Raw genomic sequence first — 24696 nt, 5'->3', positions numbered from 1 at the left:
TTTAAGGCGAGTATTTAAGTATCTAAAAGGAACTATGGATTATTCTATACACTATAAAGGATTTCCTTATGTTGTAGAAGGGTACAATGATGCAAATTGGATCACTAATAGCTCCGAAGTGAAATCTACTTCAGGTTATGTATTTTTATTGGGAGGAGCAGCTATATCTTGGGGATCTAAGAAACTAACAATAATTTCTAGAAGTACAATGGAATCTGAACTCATAGCTCTTGATAATGCATGTATAGAGGCTTTTTGCTTGATATCCCTTTGGTGAGCAAGCATATACCTGCCATTTCCATACATTGTGATAATAAGGCCATGATAGATTTAGTGAGGTAGACACATACAAATAAGAAATTAAATAGACATATTAATGTTAGATACAAATCTGTGAGAAGCTTGTTAAATAAAGAAGTTGTTTCTTTAGACTATGTGAAGTCGGAAAAGAACATTGCAGATCAATTGACCAAAGGTCTATCTAGGAATGGAGTCTTAGATTTGTCGAGGGGGATGGGCTTAAACCCATAAGGAAGTCACCTAGAGAAGAAATCCAACCTTTGTGATTGGAGATCCCATGAAGAAGGTTCAATGGGTAGAAACAATCCATATTGTGTGACCTATATTCCAACACTCTAAAATAGGAGAATTGAAATAAAATCCCCTGCGCATCCCTATGACATTTGTGCTGATGATATATAATGTTAAGGAAGGACATTGTCCTGAGTGAGTTCCAAGGCGGGCAATCTCCCGCAGAGTACAGGTCACATGTACTCTTGGAGGACTCACCTAAGTGAGAGTACTCGTGAGCCGCGATTGTAAGAATTGGGTTGTTCTCTAAAATCACTAATGAGAATCAAGATTAAGCGCATGGCCATTAATAGCGCTAACCCGCGCCAAGTTTTTTATAAATACTATGTGTGTCAAATGTTGTAATCTGAATTAGAGGAATCTAAGCTAACATACATGCAGGTAGGTCATAGACACACCACCACTGAAACAGATGAGATTGCACAAGTTTCACTCATTCCCTTGAGGGGAGGCCCATCCGCCACAAGACGCAAACACACACACACACATAAAAATCAGCGGAGAAGAGGAACTAATTTGCTTCTCCAGATTGTTATTAATTGGAAATCAAGTTTTGGTCAAATGGTAAATAGGAACAGCTCGTAGATTGTAAACCATGAATGCGACAAACATTAATGAGAGAGACCTCAGAGACCTCTCATCAACACCATGAACATTCTGATTCAACAGAACTCAACTCATACATGGTTAAGACACTGGCTTCAAAACATACATTTTGCATGCATGAGAGTCCACAGTGGCTGTCAAGTTTCCAACAAATCGTGCCTTCAATGTCTTGTGCTGCATGACAGAAAGCAAGGTATCAGTAAATATCTCCCATAAATTACAACACAGCTGCCAAAAGTAGCAAGAATTGAGAAAAAACAGATGATTGATAATACAAAGAATTAGTATACCTCCCAGAGGTCTCTTGCTTCAACAACACTGTTTGTGGGGATCTCAATGTCATCCCAGTGAGCTGTGACTGCAGTTCGCCAAGGGCCTCGGTTGACAAGGAGTAGAGCTACTCTGTATCCTGAAAGGGGCCCCGCCCAAATCTGTTCATTCAAATTTCAGAGTTACACACACAATGACAGAATACTTACGTTATGTATACATATCACAAGAGATTTGCTGGCATTTTCATTTTTACCTCCAGATCCCCTTCTGATCTGACCTTTTTAGCTTGGACACCAAGTGGATCTGTTACAGTTAACCATCATAAAAATCAAAACTCCGCTATTAGTGCAACTTGATCGTTCACTTCACTCACTAGGAAGGAAAATCAATGTCCGTCCAAAGCTTGTACTTACCTTGGTTTACAGAGATAACCTCTTTATTTGCAATGATCTCCATGTTCTCTTTTGTGATATTCCTCACATCGCAGCCAAGAAGGAGGGGAGCCTGCAACACAGCTCATTTGTAACCAAACAGATGACCTAAAATTACACATTTCATATAAAGAAGAGCATCTGGCATGTTAAAGTTTATGGTACCTTAGAAATGGCCCATACGCTAAAATGGACTACATATTCATCTTTTGTCATTCCTCCATTCCCCACTTCTAACATGTCGGGATCTGTTCAAAATTTCAGCAGATAAATAAGATTAACCTCTTAGTGAAACATCAACACTCAACAGTGTGCCCAACCCAAATGACAGTATATGTAAAACGGGGTTGTTGGTTGCATTAGTGGAATATTCACCATTCCAGCCACCAGGTCTGGCAAATTCAGCATAAACTTCATTCATGTCAGCTCTAGAGATCATACTGCCAAGCAAAATGCCAATAAAAAGGTATTATGTGAGAGTGAGACCCCAAAAACATGAGACCACATTGAGAGTCAACGGAAGCACATACATATTTCTACCTTTCCCATGTATCAGAAATGTCATTAGTAGTTCTCCAGCTATTTCCTACTTTAGCACCCCATAGAGCAGGGTGCAAATCTCCCCTAAAAAACGAAATAGAAAGCAAAATTAAAAACTTAGGCCTATTACTAAGAAAAACACGATACATGGCTTTTGAGTTTAAGCAAACAGGACCATTACCATTCACAAAGCGAAAAGAATATGGGACGACCTGATTTCATCAGAGCTCGGGTCATTACAGGGTACCTACAAGAAGAGTTGAAATATTTGTAGAAAGGTATTTGTCATATGGAGACCTTACCCAAGGAAAATTAAGTGCAGGCAGGAAAGTACTTTGTGCGGTATCATCATAGCTATTCTAGGTATTTTACCTAACAGTTGGCTTGGAGTCATCATTATTACAGTTATCATACTTCAAATAATCAATTCCCTGCGAAGAAAGTGCATGAGCATTTCAAGATTCTGTGACAACATATCATCATCATTGGAGATGTTATGAGTCCTTTTGATTGAGTGAAGTGATTCCAACATATATATCGTACCCAAGCAGCAAATGTTTTGGCATCTTGCTCTTCGTGGCCAAGTGAACCAGGCATGGTTTTGCTGCAAGTGAAGTACCTGCAAAGTATAAGCGAATGTACTATTTGTTTAGTTGTACTTTAAGTATATATCAACATTCAAGAACAGCTCTACATGCAGCATATATCTGTAATGGGATGGGGTGTATGAGAGTTAGATGTGTTACCCTGCATCTGAGTAAATTCCTAGCTTAAGACCCTTGCTGTGAACATAATCCGCAAGAGCTTTAATGCCTGATGGAAATGTTGATTTCTTGGGCACTAGATTGCGCTGCGTATGAAATTTTATGCATGTTCAGTACTTTTACAGCCGAGCTTGATTGTGATGAAAAATAGAAACAAATACCTTGTGATCACGAGCAATTTCGGCCCAGCAATCATCTATAGATATAGAGAGCATCAGCTTTTATTAAAATTGGAAAGTACCAAGCTACCCAAAAAACTAAAAAAGAGAGAAGAAGGATACCTATGTTAACATAGGTATATCCAAGTTTAGAGAGACCAGTGGAAACCAGTGCATCAGCTGTCAAACCAACCAGAGAAATTAAGCAAGCTTTGGAAACAAAACATGGCTTTGATGAGTAGGCAAGAGTTAAGTTGCTGGAGTTACCGGTTGCTTTGATAATTTTCTCATCGATTTTGCAGTTGAAGTGATTCCAACTATTCCACCTAATTAAGCAAGCAAAGAAAACAACATTAATCATTTAATCTTAATCCCACAAGCTTGCAAGTATTTGAATAAAATTGTAGTTGTGGGTTGCGGCACATGTTGATATATATAATATTAGGATTTAAACGCAAACGGCCTCTTGTTGATTATATAACACTCCAAGTGCGTAAAAACAGCAGAAGGAAAATAAATTGCTTCCCATTTCGTAAGTTTGCTGAAATATATATATATATATATATATATATATCTTAGAATCTGATCTGACTGGTTGTGGCTGACCATCGATCAAAGGAGGCAAAAATATTAATTTTATATAGTTTGTAAATGAGTAAAATTCTACCCCATGGGAGGAGTGAGTCCAAGTCCGTTGGCAAGCAGATTTCGTCTGAGTTGCGAAGAAGCTGCTGCAGCTGAAGCTGAAGAAGCAAACGACAAACCCATTGCCATTATCAACAACATCACAATCATCACTATTGTACCATGATCACAATCACCACCATCCTTCTTCCCCATATTGGCTGCCGCTGCTACTGCTTCTCCTTCCTTACTGTCTCTTACTCTACCACTCACTCCCCTCTAATGTTGACTCACTTGACCAGATTCCTCTGATTCTATCTTTATCTTAGGATAAGAATGCTCTATATCCAAAAAAAAAAAAAAAAAAAGAGGAAATTAAAAAGAGAGGATCAAATTCCGTTGGAGAGATAAAAGGAGATATGAACTTTAAATTGTTTTACACTACAATCCCGTATTTTAGACTTAAAAAACCGAAGAAAATAACTATATTAAAGAGTATGATAAGATAAGAATTCCACCGTTGTGTGGTGTTTTCGTTACGGTAAATATTTTCACCTTAATTTTTGTCAAGAATCCCGCCATATAAAGAAAGTTCGCGTAACTGGTAACTAGCCAATAAGGACAAATAGTGAAACCCTCTAAATTAGCGACATAAAAAAGATTTTCTAACACCAAATAGTAAGTAAATAAATAAAAATATTTTCTAGATTAGATTGGATTGGGGACATATAAAATATTTAATTACATTATTGAAAGTGTAGTCTGAATCTTCAAATATTCAATTAATATTTGGAAAAATGGAATAATAAATTAAAAATCTTTGGGAAGAAAGGATTATTAGGATCACCGTACAATGTATAACTTTTAACGACGAGAAGAGGAAAGTGGCCTGCTGAAAGTGAACGTAGGTTGAATAAATAGACACAAATGAAATGGAATTACACACTCTGACACTCACATGTTTTTCATGCGATGCGCGATGCGTTGAGTCCCGATTCCTGACCAACTGACAAGGGCCTTCTCTTAGCTAGCTGTATTCCTCGAAATTAGCAATTGACACCACCCTTGCTATCTGAGCTCCAATCTTATGTCGCCTTCCTTCTCACTCGTGGTGTGATCAATAAATGGTTTATGGTCATTGTAGCTTTCTGATGTAATGATGTAACAATAAACCTTACACGTGTAAGTTGTTCTATATTGTGGTCTGGTCACAATGGCTCTCCTGGCTATGAGCCTATCTGCCTTCGCTACAATGGCTCCGGACTCATCGATTCTTGTTGGCGTTGCATTTGCACGCGAAAGGTTCTTGAATACGGCACTTGGATTGGGGTGAGTGCGAGAAGAGGGTGAGAGCAACAGAGAAGAGGCGCAGGGCTGGTAGGTTGTTTTTTGTCTCTTTGCATGGATGCTTGGTGCGTGGGAAGTGGGCCTACTGCTGTTTTGAGCTTTACGACCGCACTGCGCACTAGGGGTAGCTAGCTTTGGCTTTAGAGGGAATCTACTTTTCAATCGATTGTATTAATTTATTTATATGCACATCATCACCATTGTCTTAGGCTTTGTCTTCGGCTTTAAAGAGAATCTCCCTAGCTTAATATGCAAGGTCCAACCTCCTTCCAAAAAAGACAAAAAAAAAAAGAAAAATGCAAGGTCCAACCACATACTATTCAGCAGAGAATGTGCCAACAGGCCCAACCCCTAACATGATCAAGACCAGCCACAACCAGAAAAACTACAGCAGCGCACTTGGGCGAGGGACTTTAAATGTTCCATGGAACTTGGGGTAAATTTGTTAGGAATGCACCATTGGGGTAAACTTTAAAATGACTCCTGGAAATGTGTCATTCCAAATCCCATTTTATGTTTTTTAGTGTTCTCGTAGTCCAGTTTTCAAAACTGGTTTGAGACTGAACTTCTTTGGTATTTTAAGTCTCTCGTCCAAACATAGCGGTAATAGTCCCCCGAGCCTTATTTCTACACCCGGGCAAAATCAAGCATACTCCCATAATAGCTCATAGCTTGTGCAGCATAAAGCAATAAAAATCTAGAGGTACCATGCCCTCTCACATAGCTTCAGAAAAGAAAGGTAACTAGTACACTTTTCAGTGCTGCGATCGCTAAAACATAATAAGGGGCTACAAACCAAAACCCATTTAGTCCATCTCAGCTACATTGCTTTACCGTGCAAATGTTGGTACTCTGCAAACCTCAGTTTTATTTTACCACACAGATCTTAATAACAGAGGCGACTCCAATGCGATGAAGTGCCACCACAGCATCCCCAGGCGTGCACAATCCCCTCTCTGTTGCTGACTTCAGAGCAGCTTCCAGGATCACCTCTGTGGATTCTGCATCGGTAGCTTTGGCAGACCCTTCAGCCAATAGAGGAATCAACCCCCTGTAGATCAGGCTATGTCTTGCCGGAGTCTCATCACTGCAGGTCCAATCAAAGGAGTCTGTGGTCAGAACTGGAACCACCACTGACAGGATAGGAACAGCTGGCCGGTACTTCGCCACCAATTTGGCTGTGCTCCCACCTCGTGTCAACACAACAATGAGTTTGGCTCTGGCCTTATTGGCTGTTCTGACAGCAGAGGATGCAAGACTCTCCAAAGGGCTCATTGGAAGGGGCGTCGACTTTATCATCTCCTTAAAGATTGCCCTGTAATCAAGGGAAGATTCTGCCTCAATACATATGCGAGCCATAATTTTCACGGCGAGTTCTGGATAGGACCCAGCTGCACTCTCACCACTAAGCATGACACAATCAGTGCCATCAAGGACAGCATTAGCTACATCAGTGGCTTCAGCACGGGTTGGCCGTGGAGACTTGATCATGGATTCAAGCATCTGAGTGGCAGTGACCACGGGCTTGCCCACAAGATTACACTTATATATCATCATCTTTTGTGCCAGAAAAATTTTCTCAACTGGGATTTCCATTCCAAGATCACCACGGGCAACCATGAATGAATCTGTCTCTCGCAATATCTCATCAAAGTTGATAACTCCCTCCTGGTTCTCAACCTATAGAAACCACAGCAAACTTAACTGGTTAATTAATGAAAAAAACAATCAGACATACAAACCCAAAATGTAAAGCTACGGATCATCTTCCGACTTCAATGCTGGGACAATCGAACATTAAAAGCGAGGTTACTGGTCATACCTTTGACATCAATTGTATGTTCTTTGCATGAGGTCCAAGAACTTTACGGACATTAACAAGATCTGATCCCTTGCGTACAAATGAAAGAGCAATCATATCAATCTTGTTGGGCACGCCCCATTCCAGAATATCTTCCTTATCCTTCTCCGTCAGTGTGGGAAGATCCACCACAATACCAGGAAGATTGACATTTTTTCTTTCACCCAGCATTGCAGTGTTCTCACAGCAGCACCTAACTGTACCAGCATCTGGATTACAAGATAATACAGTGAGAGTAATGGTGCCGTCTGCACATAAAATGGTATTTCTTGGCTTCAAATCCAAAGCCAGCTTCTTGTAGCTCATGGAAATCATCTCTTCATCCCCCTTGATGCTGTAATCAGTAGTAATAGTAATTTCCTGCCCTTCCTTAAGTTGTATGGGTTTTCCACCCTTGAGGAATCCAGTCCGAATCTCAGGCCCCTACAAAAAGTGGAAGTAACAAGTGTTCAGTTTCAAAATGTGGAAAGTGGAACATTATTGTAGACCAGACCATCTTTAATTGTTGTTAGAGTTTGTTAGAATGTGGATTAACAATTTTTTATATTCTAACACTTGCTGTCATATGTAGGCTCTTTCCACCGGTAGAACCAGCATGTGGATTCAACTTAAGATTGAGAGGGTTGTGATTGCAAGAAATTGAACATGGGATCTAATGCTCCGATACCATAATGTAGTAGTTTGCTTTCTAACAGTTATATATATTTTAGTAGAGGCGCGAACTTAATCTTGTAGCAATTCTTTCTGTTGTAATAGTGACCAAGCCTACCCAGTGTTGTTTCTCTCAGGAACATGGGACAGAAATAAAACAACTTTCAACCGTTTACTGACATAGACCACTTATCTCAAGAGGATGTGAATAGTGAACCACATGAATCAGCCAAACGATATTGGTAGAGGCTCAGAAGCTAAATTCTAGAGTAAGGAACTGGAAGATATACAACCCTTAAAACGATGTGTGGGGCATAGAGGCCCAGGTGATAAATATTCATATTCATGTATCCATTCCATTGGAGTAGAGTAGAGTAGAGTAGGAAAAAGGTATCATATATGGATAATAATAGGACAAACACAAAAGTCGAATTGGATAATAACTAAGAAGCGGATAATGAAGACTAATGGTGAATAACACAGAGAGACAATTAGACAAAGATATTTATTTATTTATTTATTCCTTCATTCATTCCAGTAGTTCACCAGAAAGCAAAGCAGGAAAACAAAAACAAACAAACAAAAACAAGAGTAGGATGAAAATTACACAAGTGAGGGTATACATATGTAGCTGCAGAAGTATGTATGTATAGGAAAGTGAAATCGAGAAATTAATTAGGAAATAGAGAGATAGATAGGGACCTTTGTATCGAGCATGACGGCGCAGAGGATCTGAGTGTTGTGCATGGCAGTGCGGAGATTGTCGAGGGTCTCCTGGTGGTAGTCGTGGGTGCCGTGAGAGAAGTTGAAGCGGGCGACGTTCATGCCAGCCCTTAGAAGCTTCTCGACCATTGGGACGGAGCGGGAAGAAGGGCCCAGGGTGCAAACGATCTTGGTCTTGGGGATGCGGCCGTCGTTGGGGAGCTCCTTGAGTATTCCTTCTATGTCTATGTTGGCCATGCTTTGAAATATGAATTTGATTGACTTTCTTCTCTTCTTTTCTCGGCTAGATAAGATAGATAGATCTTGGATCGATGACGATGATGATGATGATTTTATCTTCCGATTCGATTTCAAGTCGATTCTGAGCTGAGATTGATTAGCAATTAGCAGCACACAAACAAAACAAAACAAAACAAAGGAAGCCCTTCTATCTCGGATTTCTACCTTCAAATTCGTAAAAATAAAAAAATAAAAAAAAACAAAGAAGAAGTAGCAAGGTTACCAACTTAGTTACCAAGCCTTGCTCGTGGCGGCGGGGGCAGCTGGTGTGACAGTAGCAGTAGTAGTACGGAGGAGGAGGGAACAGCAAAGGAGAGGAGAGGAGGCAATCACAAATCCCAGTGAGCAGTTGCGGAAACTGTCTGTCTTTTGGTGAAAGAGTAAAGTAAACTGTGGGCTTAGGCACTAGTGACTAGACCGGACGTGTAAGAGTAATGTAAACGGTGGGCAACTTTGAAACCGGTGGACCCCACTGGACCGGACGCTGATGGGAATTTGTGAATCGACTACCCTCGACCACTGTTCTCTCTTTACATAGGATAGAAGTATAATTTTCTCCCCTTCTAATTCCTCTCATTTTTTTCTCTTCTCATTTTTGAATGGTAATTCCTCTTATTTTTTTCTCTCTTTCTTTTTGAATAGTCACGATTAAATAACGTTAACATTTTTTATTTCTTAGCTTTTTATCCAAAATAGTCTCTAAAATTTGCATAACTCTTTATTTTGGTCATGAGATTTGAAATCGAATGTCCACATCAATCATTTTGATCATTTCATGAAAAATTTCCATTAAATAAGAATAAAATGACAAAAATATCCTTAATTTTTGTTAAATCATTTTGGCCTATTGTTTATTACACTTAAGAATAGTTTTATCATTTTAATCTTTATTTAACATAACTGTTCACGGAATGACCATGGTGGACAACTTCAGAGACCACTTATATTGATTTCAAATCTCAGGGAACAAAGTAAAGAATTATGCGAATCTGAAGGACCATTTTGACTAAAAAACCTCAACTTTTTCATAGAGAAAGAAAGACAAAAATGAAAATGAGAGAAGAGATGAGGGGATTAGGAGAGGAAATAATCTTATTCCATAAATACAAACTCATCCAAAGAAAATAAGAGACTCAATTGAACATTTTTGAGAAAATAACAAGGAGAGCATTGGCCTAATAAAACATTATTCTTATCATCTATTTGTATCATCTTTTTATTAGAGATGAGACCTATATGTTTTGGCGAGTCACACATCTATTAGAGAGATTGTAAACGTAAGATTACTCTTGGCCCAAAAACCTCTCATTCATTCAGTATTATCCATTTTTATGGTGTATTAAATTGGGAATTTGAGAAATTTTAGTAGATTTATAAATTCATGAATTTTTATGGAGTTTAATTGATTTGTAAAGATTCCATGTAAAATTTTGATTTAATTCTCTTGAAATCTCTTGGGAAGAGTTAAGATTTGTGAATGTTTAAAATACACTACGAAATCTCTCCAGTTTCCTTTAGGGGTATATTCAATTGAGATTTTAAGGAATTTTTATTCTTTTAATGAATCAAGGGGTATCCAATCAAAATTTTAAGTGATTCACTAAAATTCAATGTGTATTCAATCAGGATTTTAAGGGGGTGTATTCAATTGGGAATTTGAGAGATTTTAAAGGATTTATAAATCCATAGATTTTTACAGAGTCTAATTGATTTGTAGAGATTTCATGTAAAATTTTGATTCAATTCCCTCAAAATCTCTTGCGAAAATGTGAGATTTGTGGATACTTAAGATTCAGTACAAAATCTCTCAAATTCCTCAACTTTGTCAAATTCTTTAAAATCAAATTCTATTTGAATATACGTGGATTGTTATAAAATTCTTTAAAATCTTAATTGAATACACCCGAATTTCTAACGATCTTAACAAACTATCTTAAAATCCTGATTGAATACATATTGAAATTCAGATAATCACTTAAATTCCTGTTTGAATACACATTGAATTTCAGATAATCACTTAAATTCCTGATTGAATACCCATATATTCATTAAAAGAATTAAAACTCTTCAGAATTCCAATTGAATACACTCTCCTTAAGATAGTTTATTAAAATCCTTAGAAATCCGGTTGTATTCAATTAGAATTTTAAAGAAATTTATAACGTTCCATATATATATTCAATTATAATTTGAATTTAAAGATTTTGGAGAAGTTGAGGAATTAGAAGAAATTGAAGATATTTTATAGTGTATTTTAAGCATTCACAAATCTCACATCTCCCAATGCGATTTCGAGAGAATTGAATCAAAATTTTACATAAAATCTTTACAAATCAGTTGGACTCCATAAAAATCCATGGACTTATAAATTCATTAAAATCTCTCAAATTCCCAATTGAATACACCCCCTTAATTCCTAAACTTTTTCAAATTCTTTAAAATCAAATTCTAATTGAATACACCTATAATGTTATAAACTTATTTAAAATCTTAATTAAATACACCTAAATTTATAAGAATTTTAATAAACTATCTTAAAATCCTGATTGAATACACATTGAATTTCAAATAATCACTTAGGGTCCGTTTGGTATCCTACCAAAAAAACTTTGATTGTTCCTAAAAATAATTTTCAAATAATATCACTTAAAAACAGTTTTATTTTAAATCTTAAAATTTCAAAAATCTGTTTGGTTGAGTTTTTAAAAATAAATTTTTTTTAGTTTGAATTCAAACTACTTGAGCAAAAACTGGAGGAGAGAGAGAATTGGGAAAAATGAGAGAGGAAATGGTTGGCGAGGTGAGAGAAGGACAAGGAGAGAGTGAAGAGGTGAGGGAGAGAAGGCAGATTGTATGCCTCCTATTTGGATGCATTTCTCATCCCTTTTTATTTGCATGATCACAATTAAATCACATCAATATTTTATATTTTTATTATTTTTTATCTTATTATCTTTATAAAAAAATCAATATAAAATATTAACGTGACTTAACCGTGATCGCACAAAATAAGAAGAGATGAAAAATGCACCACGGTGAGGAGTGACAAGAAAAGGAGGGTGATGAGACAAAAGTTGAGAAGAGAGAGAAGACTGGATGTGACGTGGGGAGAGAGGAAACAGAGGGTAGGGAGAAGAAAAAAAAGGAAACTAACAAAAGTTCATAAAACCTTTTCTTGTAATGACCATTTTCAAAGTACAGTAATAGTATCAGGAAAAAGTATAAACGTGATTTTTTTTTAAAAATAAACAGTATTAGGAATGTTTTATTAAATCTCCTAAAAAAAAAAGGGTCAGGGGAGAGCAAAAAAAAGATGTTGAGTAGAAAGCAAAAAAAAACTCAATTTAGTGTTTTTAAGAAATAGCCTATGTTTTTATGTTAGTTTTGAATCCAATTTTTAAAAAGAGTCCTACCGAACAAGAATTAAACACCTAAAACTCAAAAAGTGTTTTTCAGTTAAAAAAGTTGAACTCAAGTAGGATACCAAACAAGCTCTTAAATTTCTAATTGAATACCCCAAGATTCATTAAAAGAATTAAAATACCTCAAAATCTCAATTGAATACTAAGCAAAAAGCAACTGCAAACGCAAGCAAATGTTCACCACAGCAGCTACCATGCCGCCCATCCAATTGAAATTACAATCAAAGTAACTCTCTTTCCTCTCCTAATTTGAATTGAAATGTCAACAGAAATATGCGAAAATCCTGATTCCGACTCCAACATGTGTTCTTATCTCCCACTACGTTTAACAAACAAATGATTGTGGCACATCAACATTCTCAATTGAACCAAAATTTGTATATATATAGCAGACTAGGAAATTCAGACCCTCTAAAAATGTATGGCCATCCGCTCATTGCAATCATAACTTTTCCCCATTTTTAGCTGTTCATGCAGCCACCAACTTATTGTCGTTTTGGTAGCCATCAGTATTGAAGTCCATAAGTTACTGAGGTACGCCAATAGAGCTGTAAGCCATTTCCCTGACCATTGTTTTAACAAACAGTTCCCCTGCCCTATACGAGGACCGGACCTGAAAAATTAATAGATGCAAAGATTTTTTCACCAAGAATGGTAAACTAGGTAACTGCATTCAAACAAGAATAGCAAAGAAAGATAATCCACAACATCTATAAAACTGACGTTAATGAACATCTTACCAAGGGCCCACTGGCTACATAACGAAATCCAATAGACTCCCCATATTCCTTCCAGAAAACGAATTTCTCAGGGGCAACATATTCTTTTACAGTCAAATGTAATGGAGTTGGCTGCAACAATTTTAAGCAACTTAAAATAACTTAAAATCATAATCTTTATCACAAAATTCTACTGGGATATAACTTAGTCTCATTTCATGATTGCCTCAGAAACAGTAAAAGAGGATTGCTTATGGAAAATAAAAACTACCATGGGCCAGATTACAGCCATTCTTCAAGCATATAACAAGAATTAGACTGTCAAAAATTCTACTGGGATATAACTTAGTCTCATTTCATGATTGCCTAAAACGACACCAGCCTTACAGTCTGTAAGTTCCAATGTACTTGCATGAAAGTAATCAAAGCTAAATACATGAAAGCTATGCATCTTTAACCAACCTGTAAATATTGTCCAAGTGTCAATATATCAACATCTATAGCCTTTAAATCAGCCATGGCTTCCTTCAGCTCATCGTCTGTTTCTCCCAGGCCCAACATTATAGAAGTTTTTGTTATCATCCCCTTCTTGCTTTGTTTTGCATGTCTTAGAACAGATAAGCTTTGCTCATACCTGCATTACCACATTAAACAAACTTCTTCAGCCCATTGACTTCAGTTCCTAGTATACGACAAATACATACAAAGCCTGGACAAGTATTGTTATGGTCCTCTTTAGCTATCATTTGTGTGACTTACCTTTTGTTATGATACTGTTACCTGAAGTACATGAAGGTTTAATCCTAGGTGGATATTGTATCGTTGAATGTTATGTTAAACTTGGAGCATGCATAGCACATATGTGTCAAGGCCATATTTCCAAACATGATTTTATGAGAGAAATATGGTATGCATGTAAATGATTTAAAAAATATGTTTGTACAAAAACTGATGCATGTCATATGGTGCAATCATCTGGGTCGGACCACTTATGCACTTCTTTACGAAATACATAACCGAAAGACTTTGGATTGGAGTGCAGCTAGCTTACCCAGCGCGAGGGTCTCTGACAATTCGCTGGAGGCGTTTGACGGTCTCAATGTTGTGTGCAAAAACATCAAGTCCAGAGTAAAGCAGAGTGTGTACAGCCGTCAAGTCACCGCGAAAGTCCGAAGTTAAACACTCAACCATGATGTCAGGCTTGAGAGTCTGCAGAGTGAAATGAGTGTGTAAAACATTGTATTGTTGTATTGTATTGATGAATGTAAGAAAGGATTATTGTTAATTTATTATTATGTAAGAAAGAAGTTGCCGATTTTGCAATGCTCTATGCTCGTCTCAGAGTCTTTATGTTATGTTAAAAGCTAGGTCATCAGACATGATATAATGCATTCAATCAATCAAAGTAGAGAAATTGAAGCAAGCAAGCTGATTAGTTAGCAACCAATTAACCTTGAGGGTTTGGACGGTGCGAGCAAAATGTCCGCTTCCACCGTCGGGCAGGTCATCGCGGTCGACACTGGTTAAAACAATATAATCGACGCCCCAGCTGGCAACGGCGGTGGCAGTGTGAAGAGGCTCCATGGGATCTGGAGGTGGAGGGGTCCGGCTGGTCTTGACGGCACAGAAGCGACAGCCGCGGGTGCAGGTGTCACCGAGGAGCATGATAGTGGCAGTGGAAATGCCATCGCCACCTCCATTCCAACACTCGCCGATGTTAGGGCACTGGGCCTCCTCGCACACCGTCTTGAGATTCAGACGGGACAAGGACTCCTTGACCTCCTCGTACTTGTGTCCCTGGGGGGCTTTCTGCCTTAGCCATTCCGCCTTCTTCACATTTGGGTCTCTCCCCGTGTAAGGCCCCATTCCCGTTTCCGTTCCCGCCGCCATCGCCTCACATCGTATTCCTCCTCGACGTCCTCCTGATCGCACATTCAAGACAGACATCCGGCCTTTCGGAGCCTCAATCGGGATTGGGCTGATTGGCCAAAATGATGATGAAACTTGGGATTGCAGCTGAATCATCATCGTCGTCTTCGATTCCTCCTCAATTTCCTGTCTAGAATACCTAGATTTCTTCTACAACCCACCAATTTAATCCAATCCAGGAGCCTAGGAGTTTGGACTTACCACTCTGCAACTGCAAATACAAGGTCCAGGTGTGGAGGAGGGAGATCTTGTCATACCTGAAGGCGCGCTCCAGTGCATTGCTCTTGCAATCCAGGAGGAGGGAGAATTTGCCTGTCGATCTAAAAAATATTGGGTAAATGATAAAATACTATCTCAATTATTCGTCTGGCGATATTTTCGTACTTTATTTTTTAAAAGTAACAATAACATATTTTATCAACGAATTTATGTCAATGTTATACTTTCATCAATTTTTCTGTTAAATGTTAACGTGGTTAGAAACGAACTCTACTCACTAATACAACTGGATTAAAAAATAATTAAATTTTAAAATTTTAAAAAAATGATAAATTATAAAACTAAAAAAAAAATAAAAAATTACCTAAGGGATCCGGCCTTTCCTTGCCTCCACCTGCACCAACCCATTTTCTTCTTCTCTTCAATAGCCACCAAACCGTTCCACGTCCCCACAACCTTCCTCCACCACCCTTTCTCTCTTTTCTCTCTCCTCTCTCTACAATGCGGTCTCCCTCCTCCGTCCCTCTCCCCACTTGCACTCGTTCTTCCCTCACCACCACCTCCCAACCCGGCCCATCCCTCCCTTAGTCCCTCCATACCCAACCTTCCTTCACCACCCCACCGCTGCCTCTCTTCCTCCATCTTCACCACTTCATTGAAGAAACAAAAAAAAACCAAGCCCACACCTAGATCACATACCCAAAAAAAAACAAAACCAAACCCACACCCAGATTCCCTTCCCCTCCTACACACCCAAACCCTTAATTCCCTCCCCACATTTCGCCGCGACCCGTTGTTGCCACCCCGGGCTTCTAACCTCACCGCCTCCTTGCGCCAGCTCATGCACGATTACGCTTGGGACCCCGTAGGAAGGAGAAAGATGGCGAGTTGGTGGACACTGGCCTCGGCGCCAATGGTTGCAGAGAGAAGAGGGAGTTAGAGTGGGAGAGAGATGCGGGAGAAGATAAAGAGAAGAAAGAGAGAAGGGTTGGTGCGGGTGGAAGAAAGGAAGACCCGCATCCCTAGGCATTTTTTTATTTGTTTAGTTTTTTAATTTTTAATTTTTTTAATTTTTGAATAATTAATTATTTTTTAATCTAGTTGGATTGGTGAGTGGGTCCCGTCTCTGGTCATGTCAGCATTTAACAGAGAAATTAACAGAAAAACTAACAGATGTCTAACATTGGCACAAATTCGGAAAATGAGGTATGATATTGTCACTTTTAAAATATGAGATATGATAGTGTCATTTGACCTATAGTTGAGGTAGTTTTGTGTAATTTACCTAAAAATATTTCAACACAAATGACGTAAATTACAAGGGGGAGCAAGATTACAAGAAGGAGCCTCACTCTAATGACACCGATACTTTCCTCAATTTTACCACATACCCATCTATTAGGTGTGATTAAAACTCAAAGTTTGACTCGTGGTTCACACGTGGAAATTCACTCATCGGCAATTGAAACTCAGATGTTGACTCCAATGGAGTCCAAACTTGTTTTCAATTTTTTTAAGGAAGTAACTCTTATTGTTTTCAATTTTTTTAAGGAAGTGACTCTTAGAACTTAGAGGCCGACTCTATATTAAGAGTCAAAGCTTGTTTCCGAGTCCACACTTCCTTGTGACCAGCCTTTGGCTTACATGGGCCCGTAACCGTGGGCTTTAATGCCATGTTGAAATATTTTTTAGATCAACGGGCCTAGGGGGCCCCACTCTAAATCCACCGATACTGTCCTCAACTTTACCATATGCCCAATCCGTCAGGTGTGAAGTTTTTCCACAAAATGCTTTAGTATTAATTAGAGTGGGGTAATCATATTTAAACCCATGGTTTCCTTTTATCCACACTGATGTGGGACTTTAACAATTTGTCCATTCGTTTTGTTGGGGTCGTTACACTGAGAAATTACCCGAAATATACACTGACCTGGAGTTCGACAAATAAAAATTTGACATGTGATGCTCAATTCGACGGGCCTTGTAAGTGATACTCAGCAAGCCTTGGCGGGTGATGTTTGGCATTAGGCATTCTAAGTTGTTGATGTTGGAATTTTTGACTGGGTATTTTAAAAGACAACTCTTCATTAGTAACTTTAATATTATTCAATTTGTTTTAAATTCTTTATTTCAGTTTTTTATTTGTAAAACTAAAAACTGAAGCATTAACTAATTTATAATCGTTGTGGCTATAATGGCCAACGTCCTAGACCTTGTTAAATGGCCTTCATGTATAGCCTATTTGTCCTATATATAATATCATCCTCTCTTTGAGGCAAAGGTGAATTTTTGTGGAGTAATCATCTCTTTCCTTCACCGGACAAATCCCACCTAGTTAAAAACAATCCCACCATCTTCTCCTCTCCTAATCTCTTGTATTATCTCAAATGCTATTATAATTTCCACCTTTTATATGTTAAAGGAAAGAATTGAGTTGTTCATTCGATCTAATTATTGCGAGTGTACGCTTACAAGGATCATAAGTTGTTGTATCATGGAGAGTAAGTCGTCATAACCTGCTACATCGGGACATTGTCTTAGAGGGGCGAAATCTACTCTTAAAGAACAGTGACTACACGCCTCAACCTAAAATCTTGTTCTAATGAAGGATTGACGAAGAGCGTTCTACAACTACAAAAGATAAGTATTTTATCTTATTTGGTTTATTTTATTTTATTTAATAAAATTGTGGTGATAAAATTGTGATATCCTAATATTAATTTTATATGATTTGTTGTAGGAGAAGTAACATCCAAATTGCCAATATTTACAACAATCTAAAAAGCAGATGTTGTGGATGTTACTTGCTACTGCATTCAAAAGGTTATGAACATAGTGATCGGCAAAAAGTTACAAATGAAGTATATAATCTCACGGACCAAAGTTATTAGGAGAAAATACTACAAAAGGGAAGTACAATCTTTCTTGGTTTAATGTGTGCAAAAATTATGAAATTCTAGTTTGCGTGCATTCCTAGGATCGAAATGTCAGTCAATACTCTAGTAAGATCTAGACTAGAAGATCGATTATAGTTTCTGCATGCAACATAGATTATACTAATTGTATCACTATTAGGACGAATGAATTTTACAAAGATAACTAGTGAATTGTTGTTATATATATAACATGTGTTGTATATGTTTGAATATCCATTTAAGTTTCGTTAAGCAGGATCTAATGATAACAATAACATATTTGTATTATCTCGTTTTATTGACATTAAGTTGTGAATTAAGTGAAATTAACCAGTAAGTCTGTACATTGAAAATTGGTATGGCCACAAGAATTTTATTACAGGTTTATGAAATTAAAGTCAAGCATTTGTATCCTAGTCTTAGCAGGTGATGTTATTTCGATCAATATTTCACTCACATTTTGAATTTGCTCATGATTGTAGAAATGCAAAACTTGGTCGTTTTGTATTTATGGTTTGTAGTTTTGATATTTCACATTCACTCTCATTTGGTTTTTTTTTTATTTTATTTTTTATTTATTCTGGTTTTGCATGCTCTAATGCATCGCGTTTTGTTTGCCTATTACTAATTTATTGGCTGTTTCTTTAAATAATTGTAGTTGGCTTGTAGTGTATATATGTGTAACTTACTTATACAAAAATGTCAAAATGACCATTTGATTTAATATCTTGGTTAAATATCTTAAATGTGGGGATTACATGCATGTTATTTTTTATTGATAGAGTTTTTCTTATTTGATTAAGATGATAATTATTCAACATTTGTCAAGAGAACTCAATGGACCTATGAATTTCATACTGAATAAAATATAATTAGAAATTATGGGGTTGTCTCTATTTTGGTTAAATAGCTTTAATGTGGTGATTACCACTTTTTAATTAGTTTATGCCAATTAATTATGTTGATTAATATTATTTTTCAAGTGAATTATTATATTCATATACTCTGTGAGAATATATTGAATGAGAATTACAACATGCTGTGACATGAGATTATATTCTAACGTTATTTCATTACTATGAATTTGTAGGGGTGTACATACAAGTTTTCCGGGAACTAAAAGTCATTTGTATTTTATCATTAATTAATGAGTTTAATTAGGTGATTTCAGAAAAGCTTAGACTAGTTTTCGAAAGTCAATCAAATCCAATCATGATGAAAGGTGTGTAGAAATTCAGGTTTTTGCGATATGACTATCTACTTTAATGTATGTGATTATTCCTGTATTTATCTGAGACTTTCCTAAATTTGTGGGGTGGTCATGGGAGCAAGTTTTGCATAATAATATTAATTTACTATCACTTCATGTGTGGCAATTATACGTTATAATGTTCATATATATAACGGATATGATCTCAATTCCTTACCAATGCACTAACAATATTATTATTAGCAAGTCTGGCAAACGAGCTACTATAGAAGGCTTTATATCCTTTGGATACGTACTAGTTTCAAACTTGGTGCAAAAGCCTCTATTGGCCCTGAGAATACTATATAAATTGTGGGGTTTGCAACTTATTAGTTCCTAAACCATTATTAATTCTAAAAGCTTTCTACTAAGCCCATAAGATACGTAGAGTATCCTAGCTTGCGGTCATGATCTGATGTCAACAACACCCATTTGAAATATGTCTATAACTAGAATAAAACATGTCATTGCCACTGGCGCAGTTACACCCACGGATACAGTGGGCTGTAGCCTAGGGAAGATTTTAACAAACTGCAGCTATAATAGTTTATATATAAATTTGTTATTGCTCATTGTAGGTATAATAGCCCATCCAAATTCTACCAAAACTATTAGTTAATGTGTTTCTTAATTAATAAATAATATTTTTATTATCTTATATATTATTTTATTATTTTAGGCTAAAAGTAAAAATAATAAATTAATACATAACTAGGTTTTTCCTACTCCCCATGCTTTTTACCCTATTCATTCAAAACAAAAAAAACCCTCTACCATATTCCACAAAGCTGCGTTGCTTTCCCAAGAAAAGAAAAACTATGAATCACCATCAAATTATTTTCTAATGAAATTCAACACTATGTATGTTCTTCATATCTCCATTTAACTTATTTCTTGATTCAATTGTTAGGTTAATTTTTTTTAAGTCCTTGAATTTGTCTATTAGGGTTAAAGATTTTGAGAATAGTCCATGTTTCATGGTTCTTGTATTTGTAACTAATAAAAAGGACTCGACGACAATATCGATTCTAATAATAACAAAAGATTTCAATTTCATTACAGATACCTACGACACAACTTGAATTGGCATCCCCTAACCTTTTTTTTTTATATTTTGGGTACTTGTTATCAACAAAAGTGATAATATTTGTTCTCTTTCTATTGCTTTTTTGTACGCATGTTTTATTTGTGTAAAATTAGTTGGAAAGTAATTAATAAACTGGTTCGGATTAGTATTTCATGTTCTTACTTTTATGTAGATTATTATATAATTTTATGTAGGCGAAAAAAAATATCATATGATTACATACTAATAATTTTAGCTAACCCACCCAAAAAAAAAATTTTGACTCCGCTATTGGTCATTGCCTCTTACTTGTTCCTTCATTTGTCTCTTTGGCTGCTATGCTGCTTCGACTTCTCCAATACATTTTATTTAGACAATTTCTTATAACTATTGGCATATGATATAATTTTCTTTTGCATTAGCTTTACCCGTGTGATATTGCATTCGTGTTTTGACATTTACCAACATGCTATAATATCTATGAGATATTGTTCAATACTTGCAAATTATTATTTTTACATCTTCAACCTATGGGGTGGAGAGTCCCTTCACGGAAAAGTTTTTTTTGCAAACGGTGACATATTAGAAAAATGTGGGGGTACATCTCAACACAAGTGATTGGAAAGTTATATTCTGGATACAAAACACATAAGAGGTAATCTTGATTAATGACTGATGTGTGACATGCAAGTTGAAGAGTTGAGGCTAATTAAGTGCCTAAACCTGTTTGAGTTTTTCAATTATTTATGGGAAAAACCATTGTATATCTCCCTTTACGGAAGATGTCAAGTTTATCTAAGTCTGTATAGTGATAGCCTAGGGATAGCTTGAGCCAAATATGATTTTATTTAGGGAAAGGTATCCTTTCCGAATCCCTTTCCACCTAATCTGGGATCCGGGCCGTTGAAATTTGATCCAACGGTTACAAACAAGGGTCCCTTTAAAAGTGATAATAAATGTAGCAGTTGGAATGAATTCTGGACTAGGTGGATTTGGTGGAAGGGGATCCGGAGAGGAACCCTTTCCTTTATTTAGCATATGCATATGCACTTGATATAATTAATTTGACTCTTCCCTCTTTCTTATTTTCTGCTAATAGGGCTAAGAGAATAAGACATGTTACATTTCAAATTGACTAATTCGCATATTTCCTCATTGGTTTTTATAGCTGCTATATTGTTTTCCACAATGTCGATACAATTTAATTAAGAAACAATATAGACATGTAAATTTTATAGCATTTTAAATTGTGAGGGTCTCTCCATTTCAATTTTGATTGGAGGAATTAAATTAGATGCTTTGTACGGTGTGATTATGAGTATTATAAATGAGCTTTACTATACGTCTTTTAGATGTAATCACTAATGAGTTTGTTCAAGAGAAATTAAGGACATCAATGAAAATTGTTGGGGTTGGAGGAGAGCCCGGCATGCTGGATAAACTTTGACATACTTGAAAATGTGGGAGTATGCTAAGTTTTTTATTTGGGCAGGTGTACCGAAAAGTTCCATCGACCATTCCAAAGGAATATTCTGAATGCTAAATATTTTGATGTACTATATAGTTTATATCAATTAGAAATGAGTGGTAATTTTTTTTTAAACAGCTTATGGTAATGTTATACGTGCAAATCCCATATTATGTTGAGAAGTCATGCTTGGGAGAGACATCTTAAATAGATATGCAGGTTCATCTTGGATTGGAACATGAGTTGACACTCGTTTGGAAAAAGATATTTAGTGAGGCTTAACAACCTTTTTGTTATATCCCATTTTATATGGACGTGACCCTGTGTTTGGTTGAGAGATATCCCACTATTGTGGAAGACAACAATGTGTTTGGTTTGAGGTATCCCACTAATTGTGGAAGAGACTATAAATTTATCTGTGTATGTGTGGCGATAGCCTAGCTACAAGAGTTTGAGCTAAATATAAATTTATTTTGCATATATGCATTTGACATAATATGTTTGAGGTCATAAATGGATCTAGCTAATCCTCTTACAAATCCATTAAGCTAAATGTTAGTGATGATTATTACATCGAGGGGGATGAGACGTATGCCTATAACATCAATCAAGAGTGATGGTAACCCAACCAATGTGAATGGAGATCCCAAGAAGTAGGTTCATATAGGTAAGAACAAGTCACTTGTTGATTGGGCATGCATTATCAATTTATATCAATAACTCTATTGAGAGCATATCCATGTGGTGTAGATAGTGCAACTACTGTAGCTTGTGAGGTTGAACTTATGTTCTTAATGAATACCATAACCTATATATAGGTGGCGTGCTTGACTACAGTGCACATTTGATGGATTCACCTATTTGAGTGTGGGAGTGGGACCGCTTCCTATGAGAGCTTAGGCAGGTTCTCTAGAGCACTCATGAATATCCAAGTGGGCGCATGGCCTATTTGCGCCAACCCGCTAGAATATGCTCAATTCCGAGGATTCAATGTGGATGGTTAGTCCTATGATTCACACAAAGAAATATTGATTCATAGAAAGGTTAATTTTCACCAAATTTCTGTGAGTTACGGCTAGCTCGTCCTAAGGATGGTTCATAGTCCAAAAGATATCAGTAATGATGCGTTGGATTCTCACTTTCCTTTGGTACTTCCTTGTCCTCTTTAAACTTGGGTTTCTCAAATTCCTTTTGGTGATTCAATTTGTATTTTGTAATATGTGAGGGATTGTTGAAATTTTTAATTAGGTATTTCAAAATACAACTCTTCATTAGTAACTTTAATATTATTCAATTTGTTTTAAGGTCTTTATTTCAGTTTTTTATTAGTAAAACTAAAAATTGAAGCATTAACTAATTTATAATCGTTGTGGCTATAATGTCGAACGTTCTAGACCTTGTTAAATGGCCTTCGTGTATAGCCTATTTGTCCTATATATAATATCATCCTCTCTTTGAGGCAAAGGTGATTTTTTTTTTTGTGGAGTAATCATCTCTTTCCTTCAACGGACAAACCCCACCTAGTTAAAAACAGTCCCACCATCTTCTCCTCTCCTAATCTCTCATATTATCTCAAATGATATTATAATTTCCACCTTTTATTTGTTAAAAGAAAGAATCGAGTTGTTTACTCGATCTAAGTATTGCGAGTGTACACTTACAAAGATCATAGGTTGTATTTTGGAGAGTAGGCGCCATAATCTGCTACACCAAGACATTGTCTTAGATGGGCGAAATCTACTCTTAAGGACAGTGACTACACGTCTTAACCTAAAATCTTGTCTACTCAAGGATTGACGAAGAACGTTCTATAACTACAAAAGATAAGTATTTTATCTTATTTGGTTATTTTATTTAATAAAATTGTGATATCTTAATATTAATTTTGTAGGATTTGTTGTAAGAGAAGTAACATCCGAATCGCCAATATTTCCAACAGTTATTATAACTAGAAAGATAATGACATGCCCACTAAAAGCTCGACTTAATGCCTTGATGAAAACACTGAAAATTAAGATATTGCGTGCATTTGGATTATTTATACTAAGACTCCACAATGTCAAAATCTTTAGATCAGCAAAATCTGAACTTGTTATAAAGTGGAGCAATAGCTCTTTTGCTAACTCTGTCGGAACTTTCACCCGTTTTTTGCCCTTTAAACCCTTTTATTTAGAATGGAGAATCTAACAGAGTTAGCCCAAATAATCATTGATCTATATTATAACAAATTCAAAAAAATAAATCAAAGCTCCAATTGGACCACAATTTAAGAACAATTACTCAAATTATATCATATATACTAAAACCCGTAAGGGTTGGTCACTGTGGATGACCAGTGGATTTCCGATTTTGTCCTCGCCCATTCTTCTTTTATTTCAACTTTGCCCCTTTTGCTTTGCTGTCAGATTCCAAACTCGGGTGGCACTGTTTTAGGGCAGTGTGCTTCCCTTTTTGCCCCTGCTTGATTTGTTTAATTGCATTTGTGCCATGCTTCACACGTGTTGGTCATCGTGCTCCCTTCTTTTTGTTTTTACTCTTCCGGACTCTTCTGGTGTATTTTAACCTGATGTCCAATAGAAGTCTCTCGACTTCTTCCTCAGAAATCGCAGAAATCCAAAAAAGAAAAAACTGTGCTCTGCAACCGATTAGCGATTTCGATTTCGCTTCGTGAGATCTGTTCGATCTTTGCTTCCTCATCTGTTCAATCTCTTCGCCACGCCATCGTGCTCCCAATTTAGCCTTTGATAGGTGATTAAATCTCACTTCTTCTCAACTACCCAAAAGCCAAATATTTGATTTTTTTTTTTTTTTTTTGTGCTTTGTTACTTCTTTGTTGAAATTTGGTGGTGAAATGTCTTCCA

At 36.6% G+C, this 24696-nt stretch overlaps 3 protein-coding genes across 8 annotated transcripts; all 3 read right to left on the bottom strand.

Moving 5' to 3' along the window:
• Positions 1-1087: 1087 nt before the first annotated feature.
• On the bottom strand, positions 1088-5268 carry LOC137736778 (alpha-galactosidase 1-like). The gene is made up of 16 exons (XM_068476044.1): positions 4946-5268; positions 4031-4328; positions 3631-3689; positions 3487-3543; positions 3367-3401; positions 3188-3291; positions 2985-3060; positions 2814-2872; positions 2623-2688; positions 2442-2525; positions 2277-2341; positions 2067-2149; positions 1884-1974; positions 1724-1773; positions 1488-1628; positions 1088-1371 (listed from the first exon to the last, which is right to left on the bottom strand). Exons 2-16 carry the CDS (start codon positions 4201-4203, stop codon positions 1279-1281), a joined length of 1236 nt encoding a protein of 411 aa, XP_068332145.1. The 5' UTR covers positions 4204-4328; positions 4946-5268; the 3' UTR covers positions 1088-1278.
• A 706-nt stretch (positions 5269-5974) lies between these two features.
• LOC137737269 (pyruvate kinase, cytosolic isozyme-like) lies at positions 5975-9237 on the bottom strand. Of its 6 annotated transcripts, none has more exons than XM_068476699.1 (4): positions 9072-9237; positions 8549-8935; positions 7157-7618; positions 5975-7014 (listed from the first exon to the last, which is right to left on the bottom strand). In XM_068476699.1, exons 2-4 carry the CDS (start codon positions 8804-8806, stop codon positions 6202-6204), a joined length of 1533 nt encoding a protein of 510 aa, XP_068332800.1. In that variant the 5' UTR covers positions 8807-8935; positions 9072-9237; the 3' UTR covers positions 5975-6201. The 6 variants fall into 6 exon arrangements, with proteins under 6 accessions (XP_068332800.1, XP_068332802.1, XP_068332803.1 ...); XM_068476701.1 differs by having other exon boundaries at positions 8549-8930; XM_068476702.1 differs by having other exon boundaries at positions 9076-9237.
• A 3111-nt stretch (positions 9238-12348) lies between these two features.
• LOC137737381 (lipoyl synthase, chloroplastic-like) lies at positions 12349-15278 on the bottom strand. The gene is made up of 5 exons (XM_068476835.1): positions 14442-15278; positions 14041-14198; positions 13452-13623; positions 13011-13121; positions 12349-12883 (listed from the first exon to the last, which is right to left on the bottom strand). The coding sequence occupies exons 1-5, from the start codon at positions 15015-15017 to the stop codon at positions 12797-12799; spliced, it is 1104 nt and encodes a 367-aa protein (XP_068332936.1). The 5' UTR covers positions 15018-15278; the 3' UTR covers positions 12349-12796.
• Between the last annotated feature and the right edge of the window lie 9418 nt (positions 15279-24696).

The sequence above is a fragment of the Pyrus communis genome, chromosome 6 (genome assembly GCF_963583255.1).
Source record: "Pyrus communis chromosome 6, drPyrComm1.1, whole genome shotgun sequence".
Classification (NCBI taxonomy): Eukaryota; Viridiplantae; Streptophyta; class Magnoliopsida; order Rosales; family Rosaceae; genus Pyrus; species Pyrus communis.
This window is presented reverse-complemented; position numbering and strand designations above follow the sequence as displayed.

Bases quoted from the DNA above. Each gene is read 5' to 3' on its own strand.
- LOC137736778 (XM_068476044.1), bottom strand. From the start codon at position 4,203: ATGGGGAAGAAGGATGGTGGTGATTGTGATCATGGTACAATAGTGATG. The intron at 2,342-2,441 runs GTAGAAATATGT...TTTGCTTGGCAG, and splicing joins ATTTCTGATACATGGGAAAG to TATGATCTCTAGAGCTGACA. The intron at 1,372-1,487 runs GTATACTAATTC...TCTGTCATGCAG, and splicing joins AAGCAAGAGACCTCTGGGAG to CACAAGACATTGAAGGCACG.
- LOC137737269 (XM_068476699.1), bottom strand. From the start codon at position 8,806: ATGGCCAACATAGACATAGAAGGAATACTCAAGGAGCTCCCCAACGAC. The intron at 7,619-8,548 runs GTCCCTATCTAT...CACTTTTTGTAG, and splicing joins CCGTCATGCTCGATACAAAG to GGGCCTGAGATTCGGACTGG. The intron at 7,015-7,156 runs GTATGACCAGTA...TGGTTTCTATAG, and splicing joins ACATACAATTGATGTCAAAG to GTTGAGAACCAGGAGGGAGT.
- LOC137737381 (XM_068476835.1), bottom strand. From the start codon at position 15,017: ATGATGATTCAGCTGCAATCCCAAGTTTCATCATCATTTTGGCCAATC. The intron at 13,122-13,451 runs GTTGGTTAAAGA...AAATTGTTGCAG, and splicing joins CACTTGGACAATATTTACAG to CCAACTCCATTACATTTGAC. The intron at 12,884-13,010 runs GTAAGATGTTCA...TTAATTTTTCAG, and splicing joins ATGTAGCCAGTGGGCCCTTG to GTCCGGTCCTCGTATAGGGC.